A 27,251-nucleotide genomic window follows, 5' to 3' on the forward strand; every position below is an offset into this window, starting at 1 on the left:
TTAGTTTTGCTAGAAAATTTCATTTCCATCGGAGGAAATTCATTTTAGTCGAATACTTAGCAGATTGCGTAGCATTCGCGGAATTGTATTAGGCGGGTTTCAGAGAAAATACACAGTCAGACGATTTGTCATTGAATAAGAATAATTTTCGAGTATATAAGAAACGCTAGCACATTGTATTCTGTAGTTTTGGTTAAGTTGGAACGTTTGACACGCGGTCGAACAATGATTTCTAGAGACTGGAGTAAAAAGTTCATCTTTATTATCAGGTAACTTTTTATCAAGGAGTTATGTAATTAATGTAATTAATAGCATAGATGTGATTAGAATTGTTTCGTAAATAATTGCGATATATGTCGTGGACACCTATCGGGATTTCGTCCAACAACTTTTCGCTTCTTCTGTAGAATACTTTTAGCTTGACTCAGTCGGTAAATGCCACTTTTCTTCGGTATCAAGTAATGACGATTTTAAATAAATTATGCATATATGTATGTATTCACATTAATTAGCATAATTACTCAACTGCATATACCTTATTCGCAAAAATTATTTATTGCGTAATCATCGCATAAATATATTAATGAAACTATTAATATACATATATATATTCATATAACATATAAATAATAACATAACATATAAATATATATATTTCATGTACATACACACACATATATTTAATATATATATATACGTCTTTTCAGTTAATTTAATCGCTGTCATATATTGTCTTACGTTTGTTTAATTTTTTTATTACGAAATCGTCAAAATTGGAAGCATTTTCAATATACAAATCGAAGTCTTGTCTATTACTACGAAAGAAATGTGGACACGAAGATTTGAGGATTTCCTATAATTAATCATGGTATAATGCGTATAAATGAAGATTAGATATCTAACGTACATACATATTTCCGCACATTTGTACACTTTCAAACGTTCCAGAAACGCACAAACATTTACAAGTTAATCACATACATGAACCATGACGGCAAACAAATTTGGCCATTTCAAACATTGGCGCGGTTCAGTGGCGCCAGTAGTGTGCCACGTGCTCCAGCAGGTGGCGCCTGCGTGAGCATGCGGACGCGAGAGAATCGTTGGTAGGCCGAATTCGGTGAGTACGTTTTCTCAGCTTTCCCGTGTCACGGTGTCGAGCGAGCGCGTCTGTCGTTGACGCTCGCCGAGTCCGTCGGTTTTTATCTAATCAGTGGAGGAAAATTCAGTTTCGCGAGAGTGTGAGTACCGGTGGTCGCGAGTGTTCAGTCGTGGCGTGCGTGGCGTGCACGAGATCGAAAGAGTCGCCCGAGGTACGAAGAGAAAGAAGAAGACGACGATTCGACGAGTCAGTCGACGGTGTGAGACGAGCCACGGGAACAGACAAAGAAAGAGAAACAGCGGGCCGAGGGGAGGGTACGAGACACGAACGATAGAGGGAGAAAGATAGAGTACACGAAACGAAATGGTGGAAGTGGGAAGAAGCTAGAAGTGTGTCGGCCACACTACTTCGAGGAACGAGCAGGGAAATCTTGCTTTTCCTCTTCATACGGTTGGATCGAAGGGGCAGAGGGTGGGTGGGTGGCGAAAAGAGAGAAACAGAGAGGAGTCAGCTCGAAAAAGGAAGAGGTAATCCAGCCACGAAGGGTGTACGAGAGCCGTGTGTCTCTCGGGGAGGAAAGAGTACTGGGTCGACAAACGAGAGTGCGAGAAAGAGACAGTGCAGTGTGCCGTGTGTAAACATACATCCTATTGCCGTGAGTGCGTGCGCGAGTGGCAATCAACGACGGTTTAACCATCGTCGTCGTCGTCGTCGTCGTCGTCGTCGTCGTCTTCGTCGTCTTCGTCTTCGTTGTTGAACATCGTCGTAATCGTCTAGATCGTGCAGAACTACGTGGTCGACGCGTCTCCTCGTAACAACAAGAAAAAAGGAGACGTTTAAACTCGTTGAGGCAAACGTATGAGAAATCGGACAACAAACGGCCCCTAGGTACCGTGCGTGTATCAATCGTCGCGGTATTTGACACGCGTATGAAACTTCATCACAAATGACAGTCAATCGGATGAGAAGGGAAGTCGAGTGCTGGCTGGATTCGTCTGTCTAGCGGGCAAAGCGGTACGTGTAATTTTATTCAACGGTACATTTAGTGGACTCTTCTGTAAAAATGGCTCCTGACGCTTCTTCCTTCCGTATATACATCGTACACTCCCACTTTTCCGTTTTTCAACCGTGTTGAAACGTTCCGTGGAATTCGCGTGAAATTCTTATTACTTTATGACCAAAAGCATCTTCCAAATTGGATCTATTTTATCTTTGAACTCTATCGATTAAATTTTTGATACTACAAGGCAAAGTTTAATCACAACGAAGATAATTGCCAAGTTGTAAAATATTTTTCACATTACGCGACGTTACATTCGGTATGCCAAAATTTCGATGCCGTGCAGCGAACAGTACTCGAGTATAAAGTCGATACGTGATTCGTTTATAAACATTCACGACCTATCCTGAACGATTTAGCGCGCAGCCTGCATGCGATAAACGTAATTAACAGAAGATAGTATCGTTACCGCTCGAACACCCGTTATGTTTTTTAAAAATCAGCTTTTTACATTACTTGTAAATGACATTCCGCCATATTTAGTTCTCGTGGGTACATAACCTGATACGACCTTGAAACGCTACTTATCGGATGAATAAGAAACGTCTAGTAAGTTGCGAATATTTTGTGCAAAATGCGTGTCACGTGTTGTATCCTATCTACCAAATACGAATTATCAATCATCGAACGCGTCACACAGTCGGACATACGCATACTTACATTCGTATATTCTCGATGACATAGATTATGGAGGTTTCGTTATTTTCACTGTAACAGTATCTCTAGAAAAAAAAAAAAAAAAAAAAAGAAAAGAGGCTGATATATCTCGAACACCTGCTTAGAATATTTGTGAAAGTATTTGCTCTATACTTGTGGGTAGAAAACTAGTGCAACGTTATCGTACAGAAACGCGGCAGAGCCACGTATATCCTATTTTCTAAATTCCGATTTAACAATGCAACGCGAACAATACGATGATTGATCGAAATTTCTTGTTGATCGAATCCGAACTAAGCTGGCTTGAAAAAAAGTGACTCAAAAAGGGAAAAAAGAGAAACGGGTGGTCCTCGATATTATCGGCAGGTTAACGAACCGGCAGCTCTGTGAAATGTTAATGTCTTATTACGTCACGTTCGTTTACCGTGGTCAGAGAAAGGGGTCAAAGAGACGAAAGGAAAGGGAGGAGGAAAAGAGTGTGAGACGACTAAAAATGGCGTGGCACGGTATACCATCGTCTCACGGATACAGATTACAGAGTGTCTACCGTAGTGCTACGTTAACCGGCCAGGATTTTGCTTTGTTAACTGACCATCGTTATCCCGTCTAATTCTCAAAACTAACACCGTGGAATGCGTTTCTAGTATTACATATAACTAACGATAACTAGGGCATGTCTAAGGTTAGTCGTAAAGAAATATAACGAAATATCTATGCAATGAAATAAATGGCATATAACGTTTATTGGAAATTCGAATGTACAAAGATGTGCATTACGTGCGTACATATACAAAACATGTCTATCTAGATCCTGTTTCTTTAGTTAGATTCGAGTCGCTCAGAAGCAACGCTGATCAACTCTACAAATCAGAATTCATAAAAGAATTATAGACAATTATAAACATTAGTTTTTTAAATTTTCCTTGGAATTTGCAATTATTCGCGCTATTCCGTTATAAGAAGCAAACGTACGAAGATTTCTTTTCTAACACGTTGAATACCAAATATGTAGGTAGGTAATGTGAAATTAATAACTCGATAAAAAGTGGAGTGGATCAATTTGTCTTACGAGATTTTGATTTGTAAAAACGTGAATTTGCATAATCATCCACCGTCTAGATTTAACTAAAATAAAGGAATATCCGTATCTCACTTGTATTCAATAGAGAAATACACCTCGCTCGATAACTGACCGGATAAAGTCTGCCAATTCGTGGTCAGTCAACAAAGCACCATTATTCCGTGATGGTTTATCTTTTTTCCGCTCAGTACCCATCTCGCTCTTTCCAACGTATAACGTGGAATGCATGCACTTGGTCGTTTTGCAGCCGTGAAATTGTCTCGTTCTATAACACTATATTCGCGACAAGAGAAACGCTCAAACGTTCCTAATTGTTCTCGGTTGGAGGACGGACGGCCAGACAATAGAAAAAGATATTGGTAACCGTTTTATAAGGCGAGAGATAGATGTTTCCGCTCGAGGCACACCCGGCATCTTCCGCGTGTCAAAGACTCGAGGAATCTTGGTAACGGGACGCGAGCACTACCTGTTACGCACCCGTGGTGGTGCGTTTACATTGCATATTACCATAGGTTATCGCCTCTTAAATCGTGAATTTTCGCGTAGGGGCTCGTACGCGTACAACGATCGCTGTTCTTCTCCTACTCTTTACCTCGCGGTTGTGAAACATGGTTTTCACGAAAGATCGTTGCGCAATTCGCATTTTTGTCTCGCCTCTTTCCTTTCCTTTCTTTCTTTCTTTCTTTCACTTTTCTTTTCTTCGAAGCTGTTCGACGTTGGAAAGCATGGTCACGTAGCGTTCGACGTACGACGATGGTGAAACAGTTCAAGGATCGCGAAAATCGTCAAGTCATGATAATGAAAAACATCGTCAGGAATAACTGTTCTTTGTTTACGTGAAATGCAAAATGTCTACGTAGCCAATTTATTTATATCTCGATAACAATCTGGATCGCTATCGCTGATAACCTCTGATGTTAGAATGCACGTTATCTGAGATATGATGCAATCGACAATCCGGATGATAACGATGGAAATAAGGTAAAAGGAAATCGCGTTGTTCGCATCTTTCACAAGTGTGTAAATTATATGTATAGTGTATATACATTGCTCTTACGAGAAACCGAATCGACGATTAATTCATTTCTATCGCATTAAAGCAGAAGTAGGCAGAGCTGTTGCTCGTTTTGCTTATTAACGGCACGTCATGCGAATCGTTGGCATTTCACTCGTCCCAGAGACATCGATAGAGATAAAATTCATGGGAGAATGTCGTGAACGATGACGATGACCTTAGGCTCGACGATGGTCCCTCGTTGTCCCTCGTTGTCCCTCGTACGTGCATCATCGTGTTGATCTCTTCTGGCAGTGTTAACGAGCTTCATCGTCGAAACTCGTTTCCCCTTCGAGAAATTGCAGGCTAATGAAATTTTTTACCTGACTTTCCAACGAATCACCGTCACTCCGTTTACTTGATTTCTAACTAACCGAGAAACAGAGAAATTAGATTAATCCGATCTTCTCTTGTTTAAATTGGAACATTACGGCGAAACCTAGCATCATTTTTAACCGATATCGTGGCTGACACAGGGTGATTCGGTAATCGTGGTATAATAGGAAAGAGGCAGGTGACTTTTCACGAATAGAACGAATTAATATTTAAAATATAATTTTATTTTTTGATTTTAAATATACGCCGAAGTAAATTATCGAACAGGCCTACGTAAGGTAAACTCTATGCGTCATTCATTCAGTAAAGCGATCCATCTATCGAATATGTAATTTATGAAATTAATTTACTAAATTATATAACAACGTATCAAATAATCAATTCACCAGGAAAGTAAATTATCAACCATTTTGCATATGTAAATGTGGATCGTATACGTAAAACTTCATAATTTACCTATTGAATATGTAGTTTATTAAATTAAATTAACTAACAAATGTATCAAATTAAATAACGAAGTAAATTAGCGGACAATCTTATATAGGATAATTATGTCTAATATAAAGTTGAATGATTGAGCTACGGAACACGTAACTGCAGGCTTTAAATTTACATATGAAAAAACACGGTGAGATAGTAGAATAACCGCAGTATTATTTTACAGATTTGTGCAAGGGTGGGGGCGTAAATAGCGCGTCCTTGCGGTGAAATTGACTACGAATTCTAATTGAATTACTTTGGATAATCCTGCGTGTGATTCTGCTGGCATGACCGGATTAAGCATCTCCGTTGTCGCGTTTCCGAATCCAATTTACTCGTGTTTATGATTATCTGTTTTCGGTGCATGTCAGTATGTTGTAACAGTGGTTATCAACTTATTAAATCTACCGTCGAACTTATTTCCATTCAAAGAATCGTAACGACCAGATCGCAATTCGGATCGTTATTCACGAGCTAGCATGGACTTTACTATGTTCTCGCTACATACGAAGTCTAGTTCGGAACGTAATTTTCACGCCAAGAAATAGCAAAATATTTTGTAGTTGTAGTTGCGTATGCTTGTCGAAGCATTCAGTAACTTGGAATATTTGAATAGAAAGCTAAAAGTAATAAATGAACTAGGAAATATAGAAATACACTTTTCAAATTTCATACGCTTTATTAGCAAGTATCTTGTTATTGTGCAAGAGAATTTGTAAATACTAGTATGTCTCGTAACTTGTAAAATTTCAATAGTAATATCGATTCAGTCGCACAAGAAAAGATATTTTACACTTAGTGTGTAAAATATGGAATACGAAAGAACTGGATCTTCTAAAGTTAGAGTTACTACAAACAGTACAGTCTGCCTTGTATCGAATCGTATAGCTCGTGACAATATTGCATTACGAGACAAAGGTCTTGTAATTATCTGGAAATTAATAAAACACACGATTATTCTTTTCCATAATTTACTCGAACGTCGAATACTCGGTGACTTTTTCTCCTCCGTGCTCGAATCATCGATACTCGGTTGTCCTCGAGATAAACTGGTCGCGTCGGTGATTCGCGGAAGAATGCAGCGACCCGTGGTACACGAGTTTACACTTCCTCCAATGTTATGCAACGTTGGTGCGTCGATAACATAGTTTCCAAGTTGGGAGGGCTGGTGTTGTTCCTCCATGGTGGATCCGAGGGAGGGGGATACGCCGTGAAAGTTTTATCTTCGTTTGATACGCGGTTCCGCGGCTCGTAATGCGCCGGTAGAACGGAACCAGGTCAACGAGCGACCGAGAGATACGCGTCGTGTGCAGGTGGATGATACTGGGGCGAACGTAAGGTTGCTATTGGGAAAATGTCAAGTCCAATCAGTCGTGGCTAGATATTTGGACGAATCGACGTATTGTACGTTTTTCACGCCTACTTTGGCGAAACGTTTCGTGCCTGGCTGCACACAGCATCCGTGTGTATACGCACATGTATATACTACCGGTATATACTCTGCTCCCTCGTTGGTTGGTTCGTCGCTTGCCGTGTAACAAAGGTGGCACGAGTTGCTGAATATCGGCCGTTCGATAGATCCAGGTAACCACTGATGAACGCGATAAAATTAATTAGGTACACGGTAATAGCGAGTTCCATAAGATACCCTCGAGTATTTCAAAGAGGAGAGGAGCGGAGATAGGCTTTTAAAGGGAGCACACGCTCCGACTGATCTTGTTTCGCTATTAGTGCACATTGCAGATATGATGTAATGACTCGTACAAGTTCTTCAAGTGTGAGACCTTTTTCACACTCTAATTGATATACGCTGTGTTCAATTATGTCTACGTTATTGTTATCCGTAATTGTTAAATCTAGAGAAAAAGGGATGACCTAATTTTATAGAGGAAATACGCTAGTACACTTGAATCTTTGGACTCGAGTTTATACGTGGTTTGTTAATTACTTAGTAATTACGTATCGATAAGCCAGGATAGTAGGTCAATTGGAACTATTTCCATTTTAATACGTAGATAACGTGGTCTAGTCTCCTCATCGATGTTGAATTTTTCACGTTCTTTAATTCTTTGGTCGATAAAGGAAGGAAAAAGTGTCGCGATTGATTTATTTCTACGGAAATCGGAAAGATCCGTTGGTTTGAAACGTAAAAATACCCAGGACGGAGGTTTTATTTCCTCCCTTATATCCGGTCATCGATAATGACGCACGTCGCAGTACTAAACGGTGCATCGAATCAATTAGGAGGCAGAGTCGATAGCAATCGTAAAACTACTTTCCGCATACCGTGCATTTTAATCGGGGCGAAACGTCTGCCTGGCCTGTTGTGTCGAGCAGGGTGGTGGAAATACACGTCGTGACAACCCGACCAAAAATAATGGTCGACTAACTCTGTAACCTAGACTGGTCTCGAGAGTGGAGACCTAACTCAACACTCCATACTTCGCTTTTCTTAGAACCGGTACTTTTGTCTGTCTCTGCCTCTGCCTCTCAGAATGCCTGATCGGACAATACGAAGAAGTTTTCTAGCACACGTATGCATGCACCACTATCCGGTCGTTCCAAAGAAAAATCGAAGGAACTGCGGCTATAAGGAGTCAAGCTTCACTTTCTGGAAATTTTACCAAGTCGAAAAGAAACCATTTTAAACAGCGAATCTTCCTTGGATCTTGCTATAAATTCGTATAATAGTGGTAGCAATTCAGCTAGTATCAGTGGTAATAAATGTTTTCATTGAACATTAATTTTTTTTTTTATTATTTAATTTGTACTTTACAATTTGTCCAGCTGGACGTTTGATAAATTTTTCTAACTTAATTGCTACGTAACACGGGATGGCTACCCCCAGCGGGATACCGTCTTCGAGTTTGACTATTTTATTTCTTTAGTGAGGTCAATGGGGCGTTTTCTTTTTAATCTTCTTGCTATGAGAGTTTTGTTCTCTTCGGTAGCCAACTGGTCGAACGTATTGCCCTTCTTTCCTTGTATTTTTCTGCTTCCCTGCCGATTTCTTCTTTGACCGTTGGTATTCTTAAGTCTGGGTATATCCTCGTTTCTGATATACCAGGGGGCGTTGACTATTGTTTTCAGTATCTTCGATTATAGCGACTTTAGTTTATGTGGCCCATTGTTGCTGCCCCCCTCCCCCATAGCACTATTCCGTACGTCCAAATTGGTTTTATTATCGTTTTGTAGATCTTTAGTTGATTTTCTATGCTGAGTTTAGAGCTTCGATTAACATTAAATTTGTATCTTTTTTTTCATTTTTGGTAAATATAATTGAATCGTTGGAAAGAACAAATAAATTTGTTATTAATACGATTAATGGAAAATGTAAATTATGTTCTTGGAAATAATAGGCAATCTTCAAATTCGATTTCTGTATCGTAATGTCGTCGGAATCACCTAGTGCCAAGTTATCTGGTTTCAGTCCATTGCAAAACCACATGCCACTTTATGTGGTTTTATAATGGGTTATAACGTACATGATATGGTAATAACTTTACGATTTCTCGTCGTAGTTTGTTCCTTTCTCGCACCAAACGAAAGGTTACAATTTTCTCTACTAGTTGTACAAAATGGAGTTGTCTGTTCATTATCACGATCCCTTTAATTCCTCCTTGATTCGTCGTACATCATTGGTCGATAATATAAGCTCCGCGTGTCGAATCACCGCCCTCTCGTATTTCACAATATTATTAATCGTCAATTACGTAAACTCACCATCGTGTATCACGTCTGGTACGTTTCTCGACCAACGGACAATTCTCTTTTACGTCATTTATTCAGCGAACGAATAAACAAGCCTGTTAAATCTCGAATCGATGAAACGAATCGCTATGTTCGCAAGAAAGAATAAATTTACTTGTTACGCGTTACACGACTCTCTTATGTAAGGTGGTGAACACGTTAAGGATTATGGAAACGTATCGTCGCGTTACGAAAGGCACGAGGGGTTCGTAATTGCTGTCGAATATTTTTGAGATCGGAAGAGGCGACGCGAAGTGTCTTTGATCGTTGCTGCTGCTCGCGTAAATTCTCAACGTTGCGCGTTTAATTTTAAACCGGCGTACGAGAACGTGGGTGCCTACCCTGTACGCGTGTCTTTGTTCGTTCCTTTCATACTTCCGTGCACTTCAAAGAAAATGTATTTTTGCATCTATTTCGTTCATGAATCGACTCTATACAGTTGTTGTGTACTGTGAAACAGAGTCGTAGAACGAAGCTCCTACGGATATGTACCGTCTCCTGTTTGACGTCGCGTATGCGAACGTAGTCCTGACGCAAATGTGTTTCGTAGCGTGATGGCACGAAAAGAAACCGGAACTGGCTCGACGCGAGCCTGACGGTCGAACGAATAATCGTGACTATCTGTACGCGATATCTTCCTTCTGACACACTCCGTCTTTTTCTGTTGCATGTTCTATTGCCGGTAACAGAGAATATTTATTGTTATCGAGATATCAGGTCAGCTATCTGAGATATGCTTGCAAGATACGCTTAATAAAATAAATTCCTTTTTATTTTATTAAGCGTATCTTTTTCATTCCATTCGTTCGTTCATTGGACATCCGCTTTTTCCACAGACTCGATCTTTACGCCTCCAACTCTGTATCTTTAGCTTCCCGTGATCGTAATTTTGTTAGCTCACGAAAGAGAAAGGTTGTGATTGATTATAGATTTTTTATTTTAGCTTATAATCGATACGCCGGTGATTTTGACGCAAAACATTCAAGAGAAAATAGTACTATAAATTACATCCCATTTAAAAAGTTGAATTACGACTTTGTGATGTTTCTTTCTGGTAATTTTAAAATTGAAATTTTTAAAATATAGGCTAAAACTTCATTGGCATCTATTTGATTTTATACACATAAATGGTAGTTTTCTGAATCTTGTACACATTTTCGTTCCTACGGTAATGAACAGAGGAACGTTATATCTATATGTATTTCGAGGTTTAGTTTGAAATCTTTGGACCAAAAATTGCTAAATGGATATCATGCAAAGCATCTGACAATATTTTACACGTGAAACTATATCGCAGTGAATAGCCAGTACTGCTTTGTTATTATTAATTTGCAATTTGTGATCATTAGCTTTCATAATCAATTAACTGATATTTGGCGAAGTGAATCATGGAAATACACAGAATAAGTAATCAGCCGTTCTGCACATAATTTTCAAAGGCTGAAATAATTAACACGTTTCGTGTAAAATTCCATGCATAGTAAACTATCTGATATTAAATTATAATGCAGTGGATAATAAATTTAAATAGACGCAAAGAGATTTTAATTTAGTAAAGTATATAACGAAAAGACTTTTTATATTGACTTTTACAAATTATTTACGTACGGAAGTCAGTATGCCTGAAACCTTAGAATTAAGGCCATCAAATAGTAAGATACAAAAAATCAAATAATAGTAACTCTGCATATAATAATAGTGATCTGACTGTAACAATACTAAGTCAAAATAACTACATCAAGAGTTCTAATCTTAAACAGTTTAGATGTACACGGGACGATAGCGTGATTCGTCAGAAGCAGACCATTTTAATATCATTCTCCTTATTTTTATCAGGGAACATAGAATTTTTTGATGAATTTATATTTCTGGCGCCGTTCGATAGAAAGAAGATGATGACTCATACGTCGCCCGAGTACGATTTTTAACGTTTGATTTATAAATGATTCTAGATTTATATATTACCACTGTGTTGAAAGTTTTAATGTTACCTATTTTATTTATTCTGTACAGACAGAGTGCACCCTCTATGCATTGCACTGTGCATTATTCGCGGCTGATACTCATCGAGCTATTTTCCGTAGCAGCTGTGCATTATAGTAGTTTCGGGCTTAAGTGTTGCAACAGAATCATTATATAAATCTAGATTATTGTAATACTTAGTTATTTAACTCGCGCGCTCTCGATATCTGATCAACGTTGTACACGCTCAAAAATATATAGTTTCGCATTAAAAAAAAAAAAAAAAAAAGAAAACATCGTAGCGCTAAACAAAGGTCGCAAATATATATCATAAAAATTTCATCCAAGGTCGTTCCGTCTATATTTCATCGTCGATTCCTTATCTATTTCACACGTGCAGAAAGATAACATAACGATACGTCCTTTAGTTATCCGTGATACTATTTCATTCACTCGTCCATGAAACTTTGCGTTACCGATTTTTACGAGAACGCGATGTCTGATTTATTAACGATTCAATTTCTTCGTAAACGTGGCCATTACGATTCGAGATCGGGACCGGTGCATTCAGATCGGCCCATAAATTATTCAAGACTCCTTTCTTCGACCGGGAACGACTGGTTTTCTCGACCTGCGTATATAGAGTAACGAACGATAAGAAAGCAATTTCGCGTGCAGCTGAAACAATCGGGATCGCAAATTGCAATCGGAACGTGACCACTTTCAATGGAAGCCTTCGTCGATCTTGCGGGAAATCTTTTTTTTTTCTTTTTTTTTTTCACCGATCGATCTGTTGCTCGTCGATCGAGGTTCGCTTAATTATTACTTCTTCCAACCACTTCTAAAAATAATCACCGACCCTCTTTTCCCGATCCGCCAATCCCGTTGCAGTGGAAAACGGTCAACGAGAGAGCGAATCGATCGATTTTGCAACGAGCAAAATCAAATGCCGTTTTCGGTGTACCGGAAGGGACGCCGGAAACGAGACCCGTTTACCCTTACGTACGCGAACCAGAGCAGCGCCACTCCCATAGAGAAGAAGCAGCGCAAAAGTGAGAGTAACTATACACACGATTACCTTGAGCCTGATCCTCCGCGTTCAGTAGGCGTTGAAATTTATTTTCCATATAAGGCGGACAATCGAATCGTTGTGTTGCTTACGGATGCGATGTTCGCGCGTACGAAACACGTGCACGTTGTTATTGCAGTCACGGTGCTCGAATTGTTTCGCTGGACAACGCGACAGCCTTCCGCGATTTGCCAGAGTGGACACGCATCGCCTTGTAAACGGTGGGAACGTTTATTACGTTTGTCTATGCAATTGTTCGAAATGGCGAAATAAATTTATTATGCTTACATAAAGGCATACATGTAGCGTGCTTGAGAAGTTGAAGAATAGCTACGGAGGAGAGATGGAATTCTAAATGTTACGTTGTTTATGACAAAAATGATTACTTGTAGATTTCCAGAGTCCTTTAATTGGTACAGCTTGATTTTTAATAAAAGTTGTTCAATGATGGGGGATGTAACGATTATTTGTACAGATTCGTGTTTTTATTAATGCAACTAAACGTAGATGGAGACTTGCTTTATCCACTTGATGTGAATATATTACTTGGAATATTTTATATATCTCTGGACACATAATTACGCAGGTTGTGTGTATTTTTGCAATCTTTACGTTTCCTATAAATACACAAACATTCGCAGTTTAGTTATTAAAGATTGTCTTTTCGCGATTAGAAGAGTTTAGTTCGTTCTAGTTTTATCTGTTTTTGAGCCTTTGAATGTCTTTTTCGTAACTGCACGAGAATTCTTCTCTCAAAGGTCTCAACCGTACTGATTTCTTATTAATGAAAAGATACGTAACCTTCAGTTTGCGTTTTTCACGGTTCTATTTCAAGTCATGGACCTTTAACATTAAAGAAAGAAATGCATACTTAAAAATAGTTATGAAACGCATAGTATGTATATATAGCAAAAAGGTCGCCACTTTTCAAAGATATCATTATAATACTAAAATCTTTTTTATCTAATATCGTAGAATCAAAACGCTTAGGTTTAATATAGTCGAAACACCAATAACAATAACAGATCTTTATCCGTTTCGCTACCATACAAAAATTTGAACAATCACTGTCCTCGTCACTATCTGATTAGACTACGTGCTTAGTGTTCGATTATTACGATAAATGTGTGTATTTATAGAAAATAACGTATTAATAGCGCGCTAGTAGGTTTGGTAACGGCATGATTTATTTCAATATCGTACACGCCAACACAAAATCAAGTATGATGCTCCGTCAATTTATATGCACGCAGTCATCATTCGTCACTAACTCGTCTCGTCACAACGGCTCTCTTTCACGCCGACCACGTTCCTTGACAACGTTGACAACACCACCCCCGACGCGGACGACATTCTTCGACCACGCTGGCAGCACTAAAAGCTCGCTGGCAACGCTAAAAAAGAAAAACTCACTAACGGCCACCTTTTATACCCTGCCTTCGGTATACCTGGCACGTCCATGTCCCATGATCAAGCAGACCTTCTTAATTACTCGAGGTTTTCCCCCGATACCACATATTTGTCAGAATATCAAAAGCAAAAACTGATTTTTATCCCTTTCACGGTCCAAATCTGAATTTAGACGGTAACGAGAACTGAAAGATGGTCATATTTCTTATTAACGTCCCCTATACCACCACACTCGCATTATACATTTACGTTAAATGCTCTTTTACGATAAAAATTTCACAGTAAACTGTAAAACCCGAATTTTGTTTGAAATCAATTTGAAAATATTTCCTTTATTCGTTACTAAACCACGGATAAGTACGCGCGTTTATAGAAAATAGGAAGTTACAAAAATACATAATGTGCAAAAATATACAAAATATCCAAAGTAACAGTAGCCATCATAATATCCACTAGAAAAAACAATTCTCTACCTAGGTTTCATATTTGTTAATTATTTTGGTAAAAATACAAATTCATATAAATGTTTGCACCTTGCTCGTTGCACACAGTGGATCTGTACGACCAATCTATCCATCGCACCTCGATAAACATTCCCAAACGGAACAAGTTTCACGGTGGTGTGATCGGATCGACCATTCACAGTTGTTCCTCGTTTCAGCGACACGAGATGCATCGGAGGGTGGGGTACAGCAACTACGACGGCAAGATCGCCGGCCTGTACGATCTGGAGGAGACGCTTGGCCGCGGTCATTTCGCCGTCGTGAAGCTCGCCAGGCATGTTTTCACCGGTGAGAAGGTCGCAGTGAAGGTCATCGACAAGAACAAACTCGACGAGGTCTCGAGAGCGCACCTCTTTCAGGAGGTGAGAACACAGACGATACGATGGCGTTCTTTTTTTTCTTCTCCCCGGCTCACTCTCGTCGTACGTCTCGTCGACGGAAGCGACCGCGCATATCCTTCGTCCCTTTGTTCCTGTTCCCCCTATGCGTCGTGTAAATGGGAATATGTCGAGCACAAAGCGGGTCGCGAAGGAAATGGAAACGCGTACTAATCTCTCGCTTCTTTTCGTTGGTTCGCTCAATAGCAGTGCGCCGCGTATCGTGCTCCATAGCACCGAATTTTTACCGCAGACTCTCTAGCCTTTCAGGCCTTTGCTTCTTTCGTTCGACGATATTTCAGGGATCCTTCATTTTTTGAATAGATTTTTGGTAGAAGAGATAGTGGTAACTTGGGATTAATTGGCAGCTCTGGGTAGTAGAGTCTTTGATTAACGCTAAAGGGCGTTTCGGTGAAAGTGGGCACAAGTTTGAAAGACTGGGTGAGGTTTTACTCAAAGGAACAGACGTCGAAGCATGCAGAAACGGAAGTCCTATGGAACTCCATTTATCTGAGTTTTGTTTCTTTGGAATTTCATCTTGTCGCTAATTAAACGAAGTATATCGAATTGGCGAACTTCTATTACAGCTTCGTCCGTAAGTTTTCAATTTTCAAGCGACCCAACGTCGATACGTTCTTCGCTCGACGAGGATCAACCAGTAGTTCATCTTAACGACATAAATATCTAGGTGGAAGGAATATAGCGGTGGGAAACGCGTTACGCGAATTCTTAGAGTTTTCTCCATGGCCACAACGTTTAAAAATAGAATTCGATAATGCGAGTAAATTGATCGAAGGAAGTTGTAAATGAAATATTGCATTAACGCAACGTTGATCGTCCTTAATGATCCATCGACGAAGCACGGAATTAATTATGTTTCTTAACGTAAAGATCTAAGAATCTCGATTTCGAAGCCTTGAACCATCACCAAGGTCCATCCTCTTGAAACCATTCGCAATCCGTATCATAGAGGATCTCTATGATTCTTCACCTTTCTCGTTAAAGCGAACAAGCGAGATCTCGCAAACAGCTTCCTACGATCTCATCGTTTCGCGACATCGGTGTTAAATATTAACGACCGATTGCGTAAGATCCGCTCAACGGCCAGCATCGCGTAGGTAATATCTACGATCCGCTTCGAACTTGTAGATCTCGTTAAGGTCAACGAGATAATGGCGCAAGGGGGAAGGAGAAAGGGTCATTGACCAGCGTGGTTCGAGGGCAAACGTCGAACCACGCTGTTGCACCATGTCGACCATCCTCTTTGTTTCTCCGTCTGCAGGTGAGATGCATGAAGTTGGTGCAACATCCTAACGTGGTCAGGCTTTACGAGGTGATCGACACTCAGACGAAGCTCTATTTGATCCTGGAGCTCGGCGATGGCGGCGACCTCTACGATTACATCATGCGACACGATAGCGGCCTCAGCGAGGAGGTACGTATACGATGGCTCGAGCGTATTGCACGTAATGATCTTGTTCTACCAGGGAAGAGCAAGAGTCATTTTAAACGCGTTGACATCACGCAGGAGTTCTTGAGCTGTTTCTTTGCCACATTTTCTTTTGCCCATCTTGATGCTTTAGATGGACGTAAATGAATAGAATTAATTGGAGAAAGATCAACGAATTAAGCGGTAAAAATTCTTTTCACCGTAACTTGATTACGTAATTCCGTCGATTGATTTTTCCGTTGCCTTTCGAAGCATTTGATGAAAGATGCGCACATGTTTTTAATGTGTTCTTCGATCGCAACGAAATCTTCGTTCGGGTGTCGCGATCGACGTTACGCTTAAGCAGATTTCTCGAATAACGAACGACTTGTAATTGTAAACGTTGAACGACGACTGCTCGAGGTTATAACGCGTCGAATGTCACTCGTATCCCAAAGGGTTAAAAGCATTAAGCGTTTCAATCCTTGAATCGCGATACAAACATCGTAAAAACCTTGAGGCGATTTTAATGCCTCGTTATTCTTTACTCGTTGTCGGACAACAGCTCGCTACATTCACTCGAGACCAATCCTACATCTGTTAATACTCAACTAACTCCTAACTGTATCTTCAACTCTATTAATAACAATTCTATTATCGATTAAAGTCTAATTATCATGCGCCACTTATGAATCACAAACAAATGTGTGTGTTAGTCATCGTATTTTGAAATGGGAACACTCCTTACTCATTACCGGAAACGGAAAAAATGTATCAACAATTCTTGCGCAACCTAACGACTCGTTGCACATTGATTCGTTCATTGATTCTATGGGACAGAGAATATCATCCTCTATTTATTGTCTTTCGACGTGATTGGTAGAGTCCCAAGGCCGTAACATAATTCTCAAGGCCCGCTGATAGACTTTTAATCGATCACAGGTGGCTAGGACGTACTTCCGGCAGATAGTCAGAGCCATATCGTATTGCCATCGATTGCACGTGGTACACAGGGACCTGAAACCCGAGAACGTGGTGTTCTTCGAGAAACTCGGCACTGTGAAGCTTACCGATTTCGGATTTAGCAACAGATTCTGTCCTGGTCAGAAGTTGGAGACTTCCTGCGGGTCCCTCGCATATTCGGCACCGGAAATTCTACTTGGTGATAGTTATGACGCTCCTGCCGTTGGTGAGTACCATAAAATCAATTCGTTGTACTTTTATCGATGTTTTGAATGACTTGATATAATTATAATACAAGGTGTTAAACATCGACATTAACGGGCTAATTCAAAGACACCGAGATTTTGTTTGTGTATCAATTTTATATCGTTTCGTTGCAATGCTGTGTTGCAATCGATATCAGGATGAATTCAATAACGTATAGCGTGGTATTATATGGTATTCCTATATACCTCCTATATTTAGATTCTTCGTATTTGTTTATTCATACATCGCTGACTTTTCGTCTTGTATTCACCATCGAAATTGGGGTTTTCAGATGTTTGGTCACTAGGCGTAATTTTGTACATGCTAGTATGCGGTCAAGCGCCTTTCCAAGAGGCGAACGACAGCGAGACCTTGACGATGATCATGGATTGCAAGTACTCGATACCACCGCACGTATCCGAGGGCTGCAAGCGTCTGATAGCCAGGATGCTCGTTAGGGAGCCAGAAGGCAGAGCGACGCTGAAGGAAATAGCAGCTGATCCATGGCTAGCCATTGGACCCGACTCGGAGCCGGTGGAGACGTTGCCTCTGGTCTCCAGGCAACAGGTGTCCGATGATCATCACAATCACATAGTTACCAAAATGGTCAACGGGAATATTGCCACCAAAGAAGAAATTTTGGAGTAAGTATATTTATCAAATATTTAAGATATTAAAAAGAGTATTGGCAGTATTCTACTTTTATAAATCTGTTGTATATCCGTGCCAAAATCTATGGTACTTGTGTGTGCGATTAATATTTCTAATATTAAAATTTATGCTATATTATATTTTACTGTTACGTTATAGTTTTTTTCACGAATGGAAATTTAGAAAAGAATATAGATTTAATAATACGTCACTTATATTTCTTATTCTATGATAAATCAAGTTTTTGTATTGATTGGCTTCCACAAGAATCTAGCTAATAGGATGAATGACTTAATAAATATTCGATATCTACTAAAATCATCGTTAATTAATTTAATTGTAGAGCCCTCGACAAGAACGAGTACAATCACATAACGGCGACGTATTTCCTGCTGGCAGAAAGGAAGTTACGGACTCATCGTCAGGAACAGGTACAGAAGACTCGACCGGAAATCCTCGAAGTCTCGGCTAGGTATACTATATTATACACTATATCGATACAACTTACTGAAAGAGACAGTCAAACGTATATCAATCACCTATACACCTAAGCATTGGTTATTTTCAGCCGGCAAGATGACGCTGCCTCTAATATGCATACCGACCAAAATTCATTGAGCACAGTCAACCAATCGTTGTTGAGCGTGCCACGGACGCCGGGTGACGTGCCTCAAGTACGTAATCAACAATTAATTCTTCTTCTAACAAACTGACTTATACTTATAAATACTATTCGTACTTAACGAACTAACGTAATAATTAAATTGCGAGTTTTGTGGATTTGTGCAAAATTTAAGGGTACAAAAAGCTGTAGTATATATGTAGTATATATGCAAAAATATATAAAATAGCTAAAGTAAAATTCCTGGAATAAATATTGTAATATTTTGTGGATAAAATACGTACATCGTTTCTTAGATTCTATTTCTATAATTGTGTCCATAAAAATACAAATTTGCATGAAAATCCGAAGCATAGTAATAACATCAGATATTTATTTGTCGATTTATTACGCAAACTTTCCAAAGGATGAAAAGAAATGTGTTTTCGTTGCAGAATATTCGAACGCGGAAGTGCAGCATCGTCCAAGAGGAGGAAGACGAGGACGACGTGTCTTCGTGCTCAGGTCGCGATGAACGCGGTAGCAATTCCACGTTGAACTCGTTCAACCGTCGAGGATCTCGATCAGAGGGTAAACTGTCGCACATCCTGCAGGAGAGGTTGTCCCAACTTCCGGAGAAACCGAGCCACAAACCAATGTCGTCGCAGCGAAATTCGCAGAAAGACATCAACGTGGTTCCTGTGACTGCAGACGGAGATGAGCGACTGATGTCTAGTCCAAAGAGTGGGAATATCAACGATTCCTCGTCGTCTGACCAACAAAAGACAATGGTCAGGCCTCAAGCGAGCAACCAGCTCGTGGACAAAGTACCTGCAGCAACAGTGCTCGACTCCACCAGCCAGGAGAACCTGAAGAACCGTTTGGACGAAGGATCATTGCCTGGCTGGTCGAGGAAAGGATCCTCGGAAAACAGGCCAAAGTCGGTTTCCGACTGCTTGAAGTCGATGGGACCTGTTCCAATAAATAAGTGGAGGATGGGGTCGCAACATCGATCCCCTGCCTCTTTGGATTCCTCGTCGACAATGGTTCCGTCGAAACCGTCCGAAACCAGCACGACGACTACCACGACCACTATTCTCACGGAGTCGTCCACGGTATCGATTCCTCTACGACCTTTGAGCGGTCTGAACGATAACCTATCGTTGACGCCTAAATATAAGACCATGCCTTCGCCAGGCAGCACTGGTTCCACGTCTACGCCTTTGAACGAAATCTTGGAGGACGGAGATGCGTTACCAGTATCTGGTAGCGAGAGTAGCGGCTCCAAGTGTCGGGTGGTTAGGAGAACCGGGTACGAACAGAGGAAGAGCAAGTTCCACAAGACACGCACAACCTCCTGCTCAAGTTCAGACGCTAGTGACGATGACAGTGAGAGTAGAAAGAAGAGGGCGCATAAATTGAGCACATCTTCGAGCAAGTCCATGTCTTCGAGACGCGATAGTCATGACGATTCTAGTGATTCGCAAGATCCAGGAGGGAGTGGTGGAGGTAGAGGTGGTGGAGGTGGTGGAGGTGGTGGAGGTGGTGGAGGTGGTGGAGGAGGTGTAGGTAACGGAGAACACACAACTGAAACACCGCCGAGCGAAACAAGTCGAAAGGATAACGGAAACAGCACGAATACAACAACCACAACGACTACGACAACGGGGGGAAGGCATAGGTGTTCGGAGAACCAAGTTATATTCGGTAGAAGGCATCGTGCGGGTAGGAGAAGAACCGGAGAAACCCGACTACGCGAGAGTCAATCTCTGAACCGTATCACAGAAGTGCAGGAAGCGGAAGGACCCTCGTCGTGTCACAGTCACTGTCACGTGTCCCGCAATTCTGCTGTTCTAGGAGTCCAAAGCATGTCCTCGTCTTCGTCTTCGGTATCTCAGAGCAGTACAGGCTCGCATGGAATTCCACAGACGTTATCTCAGGCGGCAGCGACTGTTCAAAAGGCCAAAGGTTTTGGAGCGAGGCTTTTGCAAAGTTGGTCCCTCAGCACCGGCAAGTCCTCGTTATCCCAATCGTCGAACAAACAGACCAACTGCAGTTCCAACGGCAGATGTAGCAAACAGGAGACGCCACGAGACGCGTGTCAAAGGATCGGGATGTGCGACGAAAGGGAATTGAATGGTCGCTCGGTTAATCAGATACCGTCCGACGACAAGGAAAATAGGAACGGGTCGATGAATAGGAACGACTGCAAAAACAGGAAGATCCGGTTGCTTAGTCGGTATTTCGCCGTGCATAAGAAACTCTGCGTTCCTTTACCAGGGTTGTTCGGTAAAGGACGCCTCTATAAAGCGCGATCCTGCGGTAGCATTGCTCGAGATCGTGTCAGTCCACCGTCACCAAAGTCCATGTTATTCTGCGCCACAGCGGATGACAAGTGGCGAGATCGTAAACAGTGGTGCGACGCGAAGCACCAGCATCGCGGCAGCGACGGGGACATCAATCAGAATTTGGGCCTGTCGCATTTGGTCCAGGAGAGCGTCGTGGGAAAAGGTTGCAACGCGTTACCTGCCGTCTGCCACATTCACCTGGGCGATGCGTCGAAGTGTTGCAGCCTCTGTTGATGAATCCGCACGACGAGCAGGTCGATGTACAAACGACGACGGAAGAAGACAGCATGGGTCGCGTAACTTTAACCCGGACTCGTTGAAATCGTGGTCCATGCGACTATGAACCATGCTTCGCCGCTGTTTCGTCGTTGTTTCGTCGCTGTTTCGTCGCTGTTTCGTCGCTATTTCGTCGCTATTTCGTCGCTGTTTCATCGCGGTTTCGTCGTTGTTTCGTCGCTGTTCCGTGGCGACTAATGATCGCTGCCGATGATCAGGAAGCGGCGAGGACGCGCGAGGAGGCGCAACGGGACGCATGGAGACGAGATTATCACGAAGTGCAATCAATCTCATGGCAGCCGTTTCGCATGTAGAGATGGGAAGCGAGGTAGAAGAGGAAGGAGAGAGGAAAATGATAAAAGAGAAGGTGCGCGAGACAACGCAGTGCGACGCGATTAAACGGAAGACGAAGAGGAGGATCTCTTATATGCAACGCGTTGTGGTGATCGTTAACAGCCGCGACCTCTCGGTAGATTACGCAGCATGCGTCACAATGGTCAATGTATTCAATCGATCACGTCACGTCCCCTCCATCAGACCGATGCTGCATCAGCATAAAACCTGATCCTGTAACCTTTCGAACGCGATGCGTAGTCGAGAAAAAGACCAAAATAATATTAAGGGTCGTGTCGAAAGGGAGAGAGCGTTATCGATCGATCTTTCGCTCTGCGGGAAGTGTATCTAGTCCGTATGAACAAACCTATATTAAATATTACAGAGTTTATTACTATTATTAATATCATTATTAATATTATTATTCTTGATATTTTATTATTATGATTATTATTATTATTATTGACTCTAATTATTAATATTGTCATTCTCTTGATTATTGTAAAGCAGACATTGACCGAATCATGCGAGAGTCGCATCCGCAAGAAGAATCCGTTGAATCCGCAAGAATGGATTGATATTTTTTGCTATCTTGGAGGATCTTCCCCTTCGTTTCCCTTCGTGTCCATTCGTTCCCTTTTGTTCTCCTTTATTTATCTATCTATTCCTTTAACTTTTATCCTCCTCCTAAAAATTCTGTTCCTCCCGCGAATCGCGACTATTGTACCGATTTTCCTACATATAAAGAATTAGCATGCGTTCTTGGGTCTCGCACAGTGGCTCTCTCAAGAGATGAACGGAATTCCTTCACGAGGAACAAAGCACACAAACGAGACCGTATTTATATATGTAACACGCTAATCGATTAAGCTTACGCGTGTACCGTTTCGATCGAGGAACGTACTCTGTGGTGCTATACGCGAACATCTGACGCGACGAGGAAGAAACACCAAGAAAATGGAGAATATCGAACTTTTTTTTCTAACTGCTTTTTCCGACGTTCTGGGGGATAAATACCATAAGTTGAAATCGAAAGTAAAATGGTAAAGTGGTAATTCTAAAGAAAGAGGTGCACGTAGGCGAATAGAAATTGCTCGGAAGAAAAAAAGTTCCGATACAAGGTGTTCGTAATCTAGACTCTTATTTATAGAATTTACGAGCGTGAGAAAGAAAATGGATTCAGTGAAAGAATGCGAAGAAGTTGCTTCTGTAACTTCTAAGACAAGGAACAGCGGAGGTCTGCAAGGTCTATAAAGTCTGGAGGAATTATGTCACAAGGGTACAAGAATCAGCAAGTTCTGCACATCAATCACTGTCAAATCTCTGAACAAGAGACCAAGGTTCAAAAAATCCAATATTCTCGTCCCTACGACGTTAAGGAATATCTGTTGTCGAAGAAAACCCGACGTTCAGATGCCAAAGCGACAATACGAAGTTTTGAAAAGCCTAACTGAATATCGAAATATTCGAAACTTATAAAATGGACCATCGAAAGAGAAACAGGATCCCCTAGGACAGAACTCCGTGATAGAACGATGTGCACGATGTTCTCTTCCCGTCGTACAATTCAAGAGACGATCCTCTTCGCCCTTCGAAGCAATTGGGAGCGAGTGTCAGCGCGCTTGCCGGCTGAGCGCGCGCTTCATTCTTCGCCGTATTCATCACCAATGTCATCGTCATCGTCGTTGCCGAATGCGCGCGTTCATTTCTTGGAGAACGCAGGACAAACATATGTATGTTGCTGTGCGAAACGAAATATTTGGTAGAATAGAAGCTGTAGAATGCGAACCTGCGATCTATTATCCATGACAAAATACACTTTTTTCCTGTATCGATCGATGATGTTAAAAGTAGGTCAGAAGGAACTTGGTCAACTTTGTGAAACTCTGTAGATCGAACGCGAGCCATTCGGCAGAACTCTCGCTGAACCTGAGCGATGTACGTGCACGCGCTTTCCACCCACTTTCTTATGTATCTGTCGCGATGATCGGGGTGCTATACTAATCGAAGGTGTAAACTCGAAACGTATTTTCTTTTAATTTTCTTGAATTTTTCAAACTATTTTTAACAGTTTTTGTAGTATTAGAGAAAGATTAAGTGTTCGAAAATTAAACGTTCGTTTATCGTAAAAATTGTCAAAGAGAAAGGGTCGAATGTTTTTGAAATATACATTTCTAAGATTTATTACGTGAGCGGTATTTTTTTTGGAAAAATCATCTATATTTCTCTTACAGGATGATCGAAGCCTGAAAGGATATTTAAAGCCAAGCAAATAACAGGTTTACATTAATAAAATTCAGATTTTAAGTCGCTCGAATTCAAGCAACTTGGCTAATTCGAGCGAGGCTTAAAGATCGATACCGCTGATACGTCAATTCTTACTTGATCGATGTTCTCATAAAAGGAATTAATAGGTAGTAACGCTGAATGAATAATTGTTCGCTCTAGTTGTGAGTCACTGTCTGTATCCTCGCCGTAGTATATATCGATTGGGTCGCTTGTGACACTCCGAAGACATATCTATAACGTTACGTGTACGTTTTTTTGATACGTAGAAAATCGGAAAAATCAGCTTTGCTTTTCTGAAATTCGCTGCACACGGCGCGTAACTATCGTTCCTTGCTACGGGACAAAACTATTTCTAGATATTCGCGAAGCTAGAATTAAAATTGAATATCACAACAGGGACCACACGTCATCGCAATCCAACATTCGTCGTCTTATCGTTAGAATATAGAAGAATTAGCGATAGAAACAATAGACAGTTGTACGTAACGTTCCTTTCTTCTTCGATCACTGTACGAAACTTCGATTTTTACAATTTTCAAAATTAATGCTAGTAAAGTAAGAGTACCGATATCTGCTAGTATCGATAAGAATCCTGTAATGAAATAAACTATTTTTTCCTTAAAAAATACTGCTTACGTTTAGAGTTCTCCAACGATAGCAACGATACTGCAAGTCGGGAAAATATCAATTTTTCAATCTAATATTATTTTTATGTTGCCTCAAGGTATTGCATTATAGTACGGTGTATGATACGAATCTGACAAAGGCAATATTCAAGTTGTAAATTTGAAATTCGATTCTCCAAATTCTAATAGCACCTCGTCAGTCGCGACGTTCTATGTTTCCTGAGTAGGCCAAGAGCGTTTGTATGTACCTAAACTAAATCCGCGCATAAACTGTATGTACCGAGCCAGATATTTTTTAGCGTAATACAATTTATTTATTATACATCCTGAGAAAAGAAGGAATGCAAGAGAGAAAAAGAGAGAAAGAGAGACGATCCTTTCCAATCGTCACTGCCGACGATCGTCGACCCGCTTTATTCCTCGTTGTAACACTTCTCTCATCCTCGCCTCGTGTCGTCGCCTCGGGAACGAGATCGTTTGCTTCCTCCACAAAGACTGAGCAAATTGTACAATAAATTTCCATAATCGCTTGGATGCCTTGTGTCGTACGATGACGATGACTCGACGAGACCAAAAAGGAAGAAAAGAAAACGAATCATACCGGAATAATGTCTCGAGAAATCACCGTTCTTCGGTCATGTTTCGTTGAAAGCGCGACGTTATCAAACGTGCACCTTACCACGGCTGAAGCGTTGGTTTTAAAGAATAAATAAAAAGAAAAGTAATAGTAATATTAAAGAATAATAATAATAACGATAATTTACACTCAACGAATTTGTTCATCGTTCGTTTCGAGTCCCAACGAATCGCGACCAAGGTGTAAACGGGCATTAAGATTATTTCCGTTCAATGGAAATTTAAGAAGAAAAGAAAAGGGAAAGGAAGAAAAAGAGAAGAAAGTGTGCGTGTGTATGAGAGATAGAGAGAGAGAGAGAGATAAAAGGAGAGAAAAAGAGAGAGCAGGGAAACCATGACGCGCGAATTTTGCTATTTAGCTAGAGCTACGCGGAACCAGAGTGACGTGCTTCGTTGCCGGGCATTATGGGTCACGGTGGTGAATTCAAGCTTGACCAATTACACGTATACATTCACACACGTATACACTCTTTACCTTTGGAACAATCGTAGAATGTACGCCGCGTGTCCGTTCAGTTCGATCACTTTTTACGCGTTATTAGTGGTATCTTTGCCAAACACGAGAAAATTTGAAAAAAGAGTAAAAAAGGAAAAAGGAAAAAAAATATAATAATAAAATAAAATCGTTGAATATATGCCTGCAGCTGCAAGTAACCTAGCGAAGCGTTGCGATTCTTGCATCGAGCTATCCGCTCGACGAAACTTCCTGCGCGACGCCATACTGTCCCAAGTGGATGCTCTATCTATGATAAATAAGAGCTATTTTTCGCGTTGTAAATGAATCCATTTAGCGATACAGCACGATTAGAGTGCGTTGTAAGAAACGACGAGAACGAGAGAGAGAGAGAGTGTGTGTGTGTGTGTGTTTGTAGAAGGAAGGAAAATAAAAATAAGAAAAAAACGATCGAGATAACGAGGATTCGATCGAAAGTGGTGTTCTAGGAAATATCGCTTCGGTGTACTTTAACGAGGCGTCGTTTTCGCGTTAATTCTCGTTCGCTAGTCCAGTCGAAGTTGTCCCTGGACAACGCTACGCATAGAGTACAATTGTTCCCGTGATGATTTTTGTATAAGTGAACAAAGTATGTCCCCCTTTTTTCCACCGATGCTGTACACATTCATCGAGCGCCCCTATCTCAGTTTTAAGCGAGAATGATAAACGAAGAAAAAAAAAAAGGAAAAATAATTAAAAGGAATATATACGTATATGTATATATAAGAAAAAGGTATATATATACATACAAGACAAGTGTCTGCTTAAATTTCGTAAATGTCGGCCCAACTTACTGCCAGTTGAGTGTAACAAACAGACAAAGAAACGAAAAAAAAAAACAAAAAAAAGGACAAAAAAATAAAGATCCATTCGCGTGCTCCGGTGACGAGGATCATGTGTCTTCGCGATATACCGGAATCGTATAAACCATTCATGCAATAATTGTGTGCCCGAAACAGAATAAATGAGAAAAGAAAAAATGAACCACGAGGAGCAAGTCTGCTGACACCGTGTCTTAAGTTTCTCCCACGATGACTCCCTCTCCTTAAGATTCTTTCTCTCCTACTTTTCAAATCGCAGCAGGAGATGGTCGAAGTAGATTTAATAATAGTTACCATAGGTGGGAGCAAAAGATCGAAGTCCATCCTTCCCCAACTAGTTATCCTTTACAGTCGTTACTGTTCGTTGCCTTCTCTAGCCTTTGGTAGAAAGTGGAAGAGGTTTGCCACGTTTACGTACGTTAAATGGATCGCATTTAAAATAATATACAGCCGAGAGAATGGCCTTGGGTGGTCGATATTTTTAGGCCGGAATAAAGCTCGTTCGAATTAGTTCAGTGATTTAAAGTCGGAGAAATTTCAGTTTGAAAAGAGCGCGAAAGAAATTTCGGTTTTTAAAAAGATGTTTATTTAGACTATCTTCTTTTTTATTTTTTTTTGTCGCTAACGTCTATTGTTAGTCTTGTTGATCGAAGGATTAGAACGAAGGAGAATAAATTTAAACGCGACACGTGGACTAA

At 40.7% G+C, this 27,251-nt stretch overlaps 1 protein-coding gene across 1 annotated transcript; it reads left to right on the forward strand.

The window, feature by feature from the left end:
* The first annotated feature begins 1,109 nt into the window (after nt 1-1,109).
* On the forward strand, nt 1,110-26,716 carry LOC100643582 (SNF-related serine/threonine-protein kinase). The gene is made up of 8 exons (XM_003398538.4): nt 1,110-2,116; nt 14,623-14,826; nt 16,124-16,276; nt 17,213-17,459; nt 17,772-18,123; nt 18,474-18,602; nt 18,699-18,804; nt 19,187-26,716. The coding sequence occupies exons 2-8, from the start codon at nt 14,632-14,634 to the stop codon at nt 21,311-21,313; spliced, it is 3,309 nt and encodes a 1,102-aa protein (XP_003398586.2). The 5' UTR covers nt 1,110-2,116; nt 14,623-14,631; the 3' UTR covers nt 21,314-26,716.
* Nucleotides 26,717-27,251: the final 535 nt, after the last annotated feature.

The sequence above is a fragment of the Bombus terrestris genome, chromosome 10 (assembly GCF_910591885.1).
Source record: "Bombus terrestris chromosome 10, iyBomTerr1.2, whole genome shotgun sequence".
NCBI lineage: Eukaryota > Metazoa > Arthropoda > Insecta > Hymenoptera > Apidae > Bombus > Bombus terrestris.